General features: G+C 38.8%; 1 protein-coding gene across 1 annotated transcript; it reads left to right on the top strand.

The window, feature by feature from the left end:
- The first annotated feature begins 8,633 nt into the window (after nt 1–8,633).
- LOC149783385 (transcription intermediary factor 1-beta-like) lies at nt 8,634–10,740 on the top strand. The gene has a single exon (XM_089932828.1). The coding sequence runs from the start codon at nt 8,755–8,757 to the stop codon at nt 10,738–10,740; it is 1,986 nt and encodes a 661-aa protein (XP_089788954.1). The 5' UTR covers nt 8,634–8,754.
- Nucleotides 10,741–12,287: the final 1,547 nt, after the last annotated feature.

The raw sequence follows: 12,287 nt of genomic DNA, 5'->3' as shown, positions 1-12,287 counted from the left end.
TCACGGTCTTTACACCCTGCATTGTTTGGATCTAGGCTTTTCAACTTGCCCGGCGTGTCAGATTTCCATAACAAGCAGGCCTCCAGATGAGTCTCTTTGGCTTCTTTTCTATATGTAAAGAGATTTTCGAGGTATGCTCGATAAGGGTACGTATCCATGCTACTGCTGATCAGTTTGTTATTCAAGCACAAATCCACTGAGCTGAACAAGAAATATATGAAGTTGTTGACGGGGGCTACTACCTCTTCGGCCTCTTGTGCACCGCCGTCCGTGTCGGGTACTTTGCCTTTCAAGTACAAGTAACTGCTATTCAGATCGATGCAATCTTTGTACTGTCATTTTATTTCACATTCGATGGAGGCTGATCCTGAGTACTTGACAGAGGAGACTGGATGAAATTCTACCCATTGAGATTATTGCATCGTCAGCAAAGTGGGTGGCATGGCAAACAGATCCAGGTCCGACTTGGAACATTCACAAGACTCTCGGTGCATCATTTTTCTTTTTTATAATCAAAAACGTCTAATTCTCTGATGGTTCTTCTTTACTTGGTCTTTCTAGTTCTGTTTGTGTGAACTCCTCTGCAGGGGTGTCATCGTCGTCGTCTCTTTCTGCCTTTACCTTGCTGTGGCGTCAGGGAAGCAGGAATACCTGACTCGGCAGCGTTAGTTCATTTATAGGAGTTTCTCCACGGCCTAAAATTGTCTTTTCCAGTTTAAACCAAGACATTTTTGCCTGCTCTCAAGAAGTCTTCTTTGGGGTTTTGTTATCGATGATGACATTTTGGAGAAATTCTTTGCCTTGCGTCAGAGCGTATCTTTCAAGACTTGCAATCCTCTTGTGACCATCGGTTTAAAGACGAGGGGCCACAAAACGAAAGGCAGATTTCAGCATATCTCCAAATCCATGTCCTCGCTGTCTAGCGACTCTTTGGTACAAAGTATACACGACTTAAATGTCGTTAGAGAATCTTTTTTCAAAAATGGAGTTTCACTGTGACTTGCCCTTTGGAGAAGGGATTATTTTGACCCAGATCTCCTTTCATACTAATGTTGACAGTGTCAAAATACGACTTACTGACGGGTAAATAATGAGGATGTACAAACTCACGGTGAACGTGATACGTGTTTCCACCTTCATCGTCATTCGTTGTGGCAGAATCCACTTTGGAAGTATTGACTCTCAGTAACGGTGCGGCTGTGTGTCCCACCACGTTGTACTCCATCACATCGGAGTACAGAAAAATCAAATGCAATCCTTCGTTAAGTTCTATAGGGGATCGAATTCTGTATTGCTGTTGATCTTCGGGTAGAAATTCGGTGCCGTGTTTGTGTCTCCACAGAAAAATTCAAATTAACTACGATTAAAACTGATGGAAAACGTTTGGGCATCCTTAAATTTCATCATCAGGCGACGAGCCACTTTATGGTTCTCGATGGTGACACTTCGTTTGGGTTGTCTAGGGCTTTGCCAAATTGTTTATCGAACCTGGAAGCAATCGTGTCCACCAAATGATGACTGCTAAAATAATAGCCAGCCGGAATTTTCACAGTATTGATGGTGAATGATGGATTGCTTGCTAAATTTTTGATACCTGAAAACCTGATGTCATTCATAGCTTTTTACACGCGGTCGTTCATGATTTCGACGTGGAAAGTGTTTTGATTTTCAGTGATGTTTCTTTATTTCTGTGGGATGAATGATTTCGACCAAGGCCACTTCTCCATGGGCTTCATGATCCATTTGGATGGCCTGAGGTAATTTGGCCGTGAAACAGCAAAAGGTATTGTGGGGAAACAAATCCATGGAACTGTCACTCTGTAACGTTAAGTAAAATTGGTTATAGTTGTTCATAATTCCAGAGTTCTGCTGTCCGAGGGGTCACTCGAAGTGCGAGGAGTGTCTTAAAGAGGATTTTGATTGTTGGATTGGTGACTGCTGGGAGGGTGAATGACGTTGGTTGCAAGGCTCCCGTTGTTACCGTTAGAGTTTTTCAGGGAAAGATTGGAGAGAACGTAACCGATGCAACTGCTGAGTAAAATGGTCCACAATTGTTTGTCGCCTTGTCCCAAACTCAGATAGGCAATGGCAGCACCGATGACAAAATTCACCACAAAGATTTGGCAGGAAAGGACGATTTGCGTTTTAGGCACACGTTCTCCACACCACACCCACAAGGGTTGCTTTTGTAGATCTTGCAGAAAAGAACTCGGAGAAGGAGTGGTCACTGTCGTAGCTGAGGCTATCTTGAAGGGCATTCTGGTCACTTCTTTTTATAGTCAATGACTTGCGAAGCGTCGATCTAAGAATCAAAACTGGAAGGATATCCTTTGCAACGTACTTTGACTTCTTTGACACGTCGTTTTCCCACTTTACGGGTTCTGTGTTCGAGAATACCTTCGATGTCGTAGACTTCGTCTTCTTTTTTGGTCACTCGTTTTAATTCGGGCAAGTAAAAAGTTCCGTTTAACACCTGCCCGTTCATGTCTTCCAATTTATAGACGGCAGGATGACGGCCACGCACTCGTCCAGTGACACGAAACAATTCGGTGGTCCAATTTAGTAAGTAACCTTTGTCGAAAGTGAGTTTAGTTTTGCCAATGCGCACCCAATGTCCCGTCGGCAACACTCCACCTTTCTTGGGGACAGTCGTAGTGGGGGACGTACCAAACAAGCGCTCAAAGACAGTCACTTCGTTGGGGGCACATCCGATGTTCCGATGGTAAGACTGATTATACGTGAGACGTCGATGTACTTGAGAGTGTGATGATGCGCAACCTATTTCCACATGCGTTCTTTCAAGGTACGTTGAAAACGTTCCACAAAGCAGGCTTTGTTTTCAGGTTTTTAGGTGTGAAAAAATGAATGTCTCGTTTCTTTAATTCTGTTTGGAAAGTTTGGTTCAGAACTTTGGTGCCTTTATCGGTTTGCCATCGAAGAGGGTGACGACCGCTTTGTTTCAACGGCAGTTATATGTTTCGATTTGGTAGTCAAAGGTACGACCCAGGCAACTTCATAAAAGACGTCGATGACACAAAACAAATATCTGTAGCTACGATTGTAGGTGGCCAAATGAGAGACATCGGGTCAATCGGCTTGCTATTGATGATCGATGCCCTCCACTCGGGTGCAATTTCTGCACAATTTTCGTCCAATGGGTTTGTGTAAGGTGTACGTGGCTTGTTCTTGTAACCATCGTTGCACTTGAGGTAAACGGACACTTTTCAGTCTTGTTTTGGCAGCACGATACAATTTCTGAACTGCTCGGTATCCCGCAGGATGGGATAGATCGTAGTAATTGCTTCCTAACAAATTATCGAAAAGGACTTTGTTTTAGCAAGTTACCCACCCTTCACGGATGCTACTCTGCCTGGGGCGAGTTCGTGATTTGGAAACGGCTTTACGTGTCCGAAGTGCAACGGGAGTAGAAGTTGAGGGTAGTGGTGGTGATGTCGGTGGTAATAGGAGAGCCTTTGTCTTCCTTTCCTTTTTATTTCCGGTTTCCTTTCTTTCTTTTTTACTTCTGCTGAAGGAGGACTGGACATCATCATTTTAACCCAAGCTTTAAGTTCTTCTTGATGGCGTGTGGGGCTAGGGTCAAAAATGGCGCTGCAATCTTACTAGGGATGGAAGCCGCTGACGGTGTTTGAAAGACTTGTTGTACCTCTTCTTCCTCAGGCATCTGTGGTGCTATGTCTGTCTTGGTCACTAGTGGTGGTGGTGGTGGTGATGGACTTTTCATTAGAAACTTAAATTCTTTCAGAGTCATCCGATTTGTTTCGTCTAAAGCTTTCTGGTGAGAGAGTTGATGTCGCTGCAACACATGACCTTACCGTTCCGATTTTTCCTTTTCTGACAAATCGCTGGGATCCATCAAAGATTGCGATTCATGTTGTAACTGGGACATCTCGCTCAAATGAGGATTTGGAGGTAAATGTGGGGTCCGATGTTCTTTCCAACGATGGAATTCCATCCATCGTTTGTAAGGCACTAAAATCAGTTTTCGTCCTTCCATCAAATTCTAAAGGTCATGTCTAAGTTCTTTTGAGCCCAGAGGTCCCTTTTATCTACTTCATAATTTTTTATCTTTGCGCTAGTTGTAGTGCAGTAGCTCCCACAAGTCCTGTGATCAGTGGTCCCAATGTAGCTTTTAGCACGGGTCCTAGCAACAGGAGCACAAATCCTCCACGTTGCACAAACATATTTTTCTTTTGACGGATGTGTATTTACTACTTGACCATTTGGCGAAGAACGTGTCGATGCTTGGCTAAGAATTCTTTCTGATACTGAGACAAAGGTATCGTTCCTTTCAAGACATTCAGGCAACATTGTCACATGGTATCGACGACGTCTTTCGCGGATGTTTGAATGAGTTGTTTTCGCATGTGTGGAGGGGTTTGGACAGGAGGAACAACACGTCCCAATGTTTGGCTAAGCGAGGAGGCAGCCCTTTCCTTTTCTTTCCTTTGGAAGTAGCAGAGGGATAGCTTCGGGGTGTAACATCTTTGTTCCAGAGCACATTGTCACGGCAGGTCGTGGCGTGGGAATGTAAGGTTGCCCCCGGACTGTACTGCCTCTCTTGCGGGAAGAAGCTGTTTTCTAGGGTCTTTTCTTGGGACGTTTATTTTTCTTTTTCAAGGTTCTTTTCTTTTTCTGGGTCTGTGACCTGGTCTTGACACCACTGCTCTTTTTCTTCTGGGTACGTTTGGGTCGGGGAGTGGTTTTGTTTTCTTGGGGAACGAATGATGACACCTCCTTGCAAACCGCTACCTCCAGGTTTGAAATGATTTGATTTTTAGATTGAGTGTAGATTCGCGGATCTGCCAGTTGCGTCACGGCTGCTTTATTTCTCTCAAAAAAGCGTTTGGTTTGATGAGGGATGTGAATGGTGCCTTGAAGTAGTTGACGTGCTGTCACCGTAAACCATCTTAAGACTTCTCTGAGACTGGCTTCTAAGACACGAGCACGTATTTGTGGATTTTTTTCGCGACTGATGCCGTACAAGGCACGAATCAATTTGACGGGAAGATGAAATTGAAGGGACGTCATGTTGACGATGTGTGAGACAGACCAAAAGTGTCCGAGGTTTTTACAGATTTTTTTTAAGTCGACGGGGACGTGTACACGACAAACCCTCCGTCTTGGTACCTGTGTTGAACAGATGGGTACGAAACATCAAAATGTATCGGGGCAACTGGCTTTTAAATCCACGAGTAAAAAGGCGTGTGGGGTTTGAGTGGCATCCTCGTACCCATGAGTCAGCTAAGGCGTTCCTAACTGTTTGGATAACAGTTATCTCTAGGGCTTTTAAACAATACCACGCAATGAGCACTGAGACTGATGGTACGATGGGCTTCACTTTGTCGAAACAAACTTTGGGTGATGTAAATGACACTGGCATTACGATGATGCCCTTTGCGAGCAAACCACAGTTTAATTTTTCTTCGCCTTCTTCTCCTAACATGTCGTCGAAGATGGTTTGACAAATCAAGGAAAGTTAAACATTGTTGAAATTTTACGATAACTTCAGTGTGACAAATTAAGTGAGTACAACAGTGTTGAAATTATAGTACGTAAACTACATCCTAGCCTTAAATTAGTGTTTTAGACAGAAATAGTCTTTGATATTTTGTTGTTAAAATTGTCTCTGAAACATAGCCCAGGCAAACAACAAACAGCTTCCATCACACAATCTATAATAGATGGTTTACTGCAAATAAACTGAGTGCTAATATCTCTGTCACATAATTAGAGTGTTTACCCTGTTAGCTATCAAAGTGCACCTATTATTGCCTGATTGTGCCACATAGACAATCAAGTTTTAAAAATATGTTAGCCCCTAAAGGAGATAAAACAGAGTCAAAATTAACTAGCTACTGTCCACTATCACCACAACTGTTTCCGCCTTTACTCTACCTGCCAGGCAGTCCCTGCCTGACCATATGAAAATAAAGGTTTGATGGCGACCTGCATGAACAAGGTAACAGGTAAAAGCATCACGTTATAGTGAATATTCAGTCACATTGTAGTGAATTATTCAGTCGCATTATAGTGAATATTCAGTCACACAATAGTAAATATTCAATCACATTATAGTGAATATTCAGTCACATTAAAGCAAATATTCAGTCACATTATAGTGAATATTTCATCACATTATAGTAAATAATCAGTCACACTATAATGAATATTCACTCTCAATATACTGAGTATTCAATCTAGGTAATCAACAAAGATGGGAAATTTAAACTTTGCTACATGCTTCAATCTCATTATCTGCTTTCTAAAGTTTTACATAGCAAGTACAGAATCATTTTTTTAATATACAAATCACAAGTTTACTTATGTCTTGTGTTAATATTCAATATTCTAAATATGGTTAACAATAATAATTTACCCATTAGAAACTGCAGTTTGCAGCATATCTTTTATGGCTGTCAAACACTTTTCTTCAGAAAACCTAGTTAGGAATGAATTTAGCACACAAAAGGAGAATTGCAATAGCAGAGACAGGCACATATTAAATGAATTCATATATATTCAAAGTAAACCATAACAACATCTAATTTGAAGGTCAGCAGTAAAAAACTTGAAGCAAAGTCTTGCCAAAAATAATGAATCCATCCAGCATTCTATGTAAGCAGGCGATATAATGTCAACACTGCATACTCATGATTTGCCATTACAAAAATTAAACAAAAGCTGAAGACTTAATTAATAATATATCTTGTAGTGTTCGTGTAAGTGCTTGACTGTTAGCTCAGTGTCAACTTTAAAAGAAAAATACTTTTTACATCTGTGCTCTAAGATGATTGCCTTGAATATTTGTAGTGTTATAACAATTAGAAAGTGCTGTATGGTGTAATTCATTATAAGGCAGTCTCGCTTTAATGTGGTATACTGTGTGACTCCCATAGACAGCATTATAATGAGAAAGTGTTGTATATAATAAAAATGTATTTGTAGTAACTTTATAATGGGCTTTACTATTGCAAATTCTGATGTCTGACCTGTTACATATCCCATTACATTAACATTTGCATACTATTTACATTTTTCATTCAAACGCATATTTCTAAAGACCATATGTATTGAATGGTACAAAATCCTTTAGCAACAGGACCCAATCAAGCAAATTAGTAAAATTCCATTCCAGTCTAAAGATGTACTAGACCTGTTTCTATGAGGTTACGGAACATATGTATAGGAAACTGATTTTACCTGCAAGACAATGGCAGTTTTCTTTCATTCGGGGTCCAAACTCAGAGAATGACCACATCTGTACAAATAAAATAAAAAATAACAGATAAATATGAATGACCAATGGACTGAAAACTAAGAAAAGATAGATATCCATTACAAAACATATGTTTCCTCGTAAAAATACCTATTGATTTAATGTTAAGCATGCTTGTTGTTTGGGATTCTTGTTTTTCGTTAAATATTTGAATTAACGTACACGAGATTTTTTCTATAAAATTATTATTTAAATCCTCAGTGTATACATTTTGAATGATGATATTCAATGTCAAGTTCAAGTTTGATTTATTTCCAGCCCTGGAATATTTATTAGTATTGTCATATAAAATGTTCAGATTCTTTTTTACATGGCTACAATTATAATTGTATGTCATATCTGAGTTATCAAATTAGCCTTAATAAAATGTATAATTATTTTTTGATACCTATCAATATTTTATACCAATTAACTGTTTCATTTGTCTGTGTTAGAAGATAAACATTTATTTGTTTTGTTAATATGGCAGCAATCGATTAAATCTGTCATATAAAGTAATCAGCATCTTCTACTATTCATATTTTAAATATATTGTCTTATTTATTTGCAGATTTTGAATCTTTTTTCTTTCTTGTTGTCATGTTTATTGTGTGTGGCAGGAATCAATATTTGTTTTGGGAGTGGCGGGGGGGGGGGGGGGGGCGGAGGGGTAACCAAGGCATACATCTGTATACGGAAGGCTACGGCTATCTGAAAAACCAGAAACTGTCAAAATTTGAAACCTCTGCAACATGCACGTATCTGTGACTTCCTATAAAGAACTTTCTGTAAATAGACAGTGGACAAGACAATGACCAGTTTTTAAAGGACCAGTTATTACGCATGGGGTTAGCGACTTTTACAGTTACTGTCATGTTTGCTATCATTAGAAGATGACATTAGTAGACACGAACTTTGCTGGACATGTGATTGCAACCGACGACGAGGGGGTAGTGGTCAAAGCCGGCTACGATAAATGTCACTAAACAAAAAGAAGCGGAGATCTACTTGTTGATATAGTGTGTCCCAGAGGCGGCGTTAGGAGTACGCGGTGCCTAGGGCCGACCATGACCTCGCGGGGCCTGTATCAGCGTTTCCAATTTACCGGAGAATATAGCTTGACAAACTCATTAGGACGACCTTAGGCCTGAAGTGCGGGGCCCCCTCAAGAGCGGTTCGTGGGTCGGTCGCTCCACTTTCCACCTCCAAACGCCGTTCAAAGTGTGTCCCATGCTATGTTTTACGTATTGCCGGTTAAGTCGCTAGAGATATAGAAACCCGGTACAGGGTTTAGGAGTCTAGTCTTGATTCGAACACTTCACACTCATATCAAACCGGAAAATATTATTACGTGATTAATACATATCAGAAGCAGTTAAGGCGAAACTCTAAGACAAATTATTGTTAACAGTGCTATGCAAACCACTCAGTTATGATTTATTCTCTTCATAACCACTTTGTTTGATGTCTTTGTTGAAATGGCTACTGCAATCACTGATTCTTCCTTCAAAGACAGACACAGGTGCTCGATCTGTCTGGACGGGTTTACCTCGCCCCGTCAGCTGCCGTGCTTGCATTCATTTTGTGAACACTGCCTACAGGACTATATAACAAAAAGGGCTTGTAGTACTGATAAAACATTTGAGGAATTTATCTGTCCTGTTTGTAGAGCAGTAACCAGGCCAGGAAATGAAGATAAACCGGTTGAAGAATGGGCTTCTTCATTCCCTAACAGTCCATTTACACTAGTAGGGAAATCGAAAGTGGAACGGTTCTGCGAAGTATGTTCGAGTTCATCGGACTTTGCTAAGAAATTCTGTGTCGTATGTGAAGAGTTTATGTGTGATAACTGTACCGTATACCATCGAAAAATGAAGATGACTAAAAGCCATCAAATTATTGGCACAGAAGAATTAGAAAATAATCCGAAAAGCCGCATAAGATTTAAAGAGGGATTTGGATGCCCTGAACACGATAATGAAGATATCAAGTTTTACTGTAGGAGCCACGAGACTGCATGTTGCGGGACATGTTCTTTCCTTCATCATAAAGCATGTCAGGATGTGCTCGAATTGAAAGAGAGTATTTCAGGTCTGTTGAAGGAGATGAAGGAAGAAAAAATAAAAGAACAAATACTAAAATTAGAGGATCATCTTAAGGAATTTATGGAAATGAATGAAGAAAATATAGGTATTATGGAGTCACATGTTAACATTATTTCTTTGGAAATTGGAGATGTCAGAAAGAAACTGAATGCTGTGCTGGATGATATAGAGAAAATGGTGAAGCTTGAGGGAAATAGAATTTACAAGGAGTGGTTGATCAGAAAACAGGAACAAAATCACCAATGTCAGTCCTTGATAAGTGCCATCAGAAACTCTCACGCACTTTTAGAGATGGTTGGCCAATTTGGGTCGGATACACAAAAATTTCTTGTGATTAGCAAAATGATCAAGCAGCTACATTGTTACAGTGATCAGATTCAAGAAAAGTTTGAAAGAGTGGATAACATCAGAATAAGACTTGAACTCGACAGCAACATGCAAGCGGTACTTTCTAAAGATTCAGTACGTTTGGTGAAAATAGTATGCGAAGAGGAGGCTAAGGAATTCAAATGCAGAAGTCTTATGGCACCTCCTCAACAACGAACCGTGGAGCTCTCTAGAGTTGTTGACGTTCACTGTCCAAGTGAAACAAAGCCACGTTACGTAGGTATCGTCCATTTACCCAACGGATACATAGTTCTGGCAGACTCTAATAACAAGACATGCTGTCTGTATGATTCCTCACATAACTTCATCACAATCCACACATTGCCTGGAAATCCTTCAGGCATGTGTCTGATAGGAGACAATGAAGTTGCTATAACAATGTATGCTAAGAAAACCGTCCAGTTTCTGTCCATTAGAGACCAGTATATCAGAGACACAGAGACTTTAACAACAAAGTATAAATGCTGTGCTGTTGACACAGTCAGCAGGGAGGAAGGGATCGTTGTATCTGGCCCATGTGGTGACACAATTAGTAAGAAATGTTACTGGAGTATTATCACTAGGAATGGAAATGTCAAGTTTCACCATGAATTTGATTGTCAACTGACATATAATACACATGCTCATGCTGCTCTAGATATGTCCAAGTTACGTGTTTACATATCTGTCAGTGGAGATCATGCCGTGTATTGTTTTGGTCTGAGAGATGGAAAACAGTACTTTGCCTATCTATCCAATGACCTAGAATATCCAATGGGTGTAGCAGTGGACAGAGAAGATAATATATATGTTGTGGGATTCAACACCAACAACATTCATAAACTATCACTTAATGGCGTTGCTCTACAGGTCATTACCGCTGGTGTTCCTCAAAGACCAAGAGGAATTTCTTTCAGTTACAGTAGGGATAATTTTGTCGTTATTAATCAAAGTAACATTTCAGGGAAACTTCACTACTTTGTACACAAATAATACATCTCTTGAAAGATATAGAAGGTGATGCAAATATATTTATGCACATAAATTTACAAACAAAGCATCAGCTTAGTTTTAATATTCGATATTTTATTCGAATGCTTATTTTATGACTCAGTATATTGTGACTCATTAATAATATAATGATCAAAATATAATTCATGTTAAATTTAGAAAAATCACTTTCATCCTGAGACAATAACCCTGGCACGAGTTAAAAAGAATTATCATTTCGTTATTGCTAATTAAAGTGTACTAAATTGGAAATATGACTTCCCTGTGCTCAAGGTTAATATATCCTTTCAAGTCCTTTTGTCCAGACAAATGTGAAAAGAAAACATGAACATGAAAAAAAATGAAATTGGAATGTTTATTGTATGACTAAAAATATTGTGCCTTATGAATAATAAAATGATGAAAATATAATTCGGGAACAAAATTAGGTATTCACTTTCATCACTAAAAATCATCCCAGCTTCAGATCGTTATTCAAACCAACACAAACTGTAATAAAACTAATATGGTACATTTTCTTCAAACATTTCTTACAGAAGACAGTTGGAAATGTTTCAAATTGAATATAAAAATATTTTAAAGACATAACCGAACATTTTAATGTAATGTACGCTGGTCAGAGGAGACAGTTTATTATATTTTAGCCTGAGACATCATCATCCAACAATAATTCATACTAAAATACATCAGCTTTAGTACTGGTCAGTTTTCATGGTTTATATTTATTTCTCTGATGATGATTTAAAGCTTCTTCGTTTATACATCGATTCCATTCTAGCAGAGATACTATTTTGGTACATGTAATGAAGGACGAATGGCTGCATATATACATGTAAGGATGGATTGATGTATATATGCATGTAAGGATATACAGATGTATATATGCATGTAAGGATGGATAGATGTATGCATGTAAAGATAGATAGATGTATATATCCATGTAAGGATGGATAGATGTACATACGGATGTAAGGATAGATAGATGTATATATGCATGTAAGGTTAGATAGATGTATATATGCATGTAAGGATACATGTATATATGCATGTAAGGATGGATAAATGTATATATGCATGTAAGGATGGATAGATGTATATATGCATGTAAGGATATATAGATGTATGCATGCATGTATGGATGGATAGATGTATATATGCATGTAAGTATAGATGTATATATGCATGTAAGGATAGATATATGTATATATCCATTTAGAGATAGATGTATATATGCATGCAAGGATGAATGGATGTATATATGCATGTAAGGATAGATGTATATATGCCTGTAAAGATGGATATATATATATATATATATATATATATATATATATATATATATATATATATATATATATATATATATATATATATATATATATGCATGCAGTGACTGATAGATGTATATATGCCTGCAGGGATAGATAGATGTATAAATGCATGGGAGGATGGATGTATATATGCATGTAAGGATGGATGGATGTATGCATGAATGTAAGGATGGATGAATATATGGATGCAAGGATGGA

Source organism: Sinohyriopsis cumingii, chromosome 14, assembly GCF_028554795.1.
Source record: "Sinohyriopsis cumingii isolate HCF-2022 chromosome 14, ASM2855479v2, whole genome shotgun sequence".
In the NCBI taxonomy this organism is placed as follows: Eukaryota; Metazoa; Mollusca; class Bivalvia; order Unionida; family Unionidae; genus Sinohyriopsis; species Sinohyriopsis cumingii.
The sequence above is the reverse complement of the archived record's forward strand: the minus strand, read 5'-3'. Positions and strand labels throughout refer to the sequence as shown.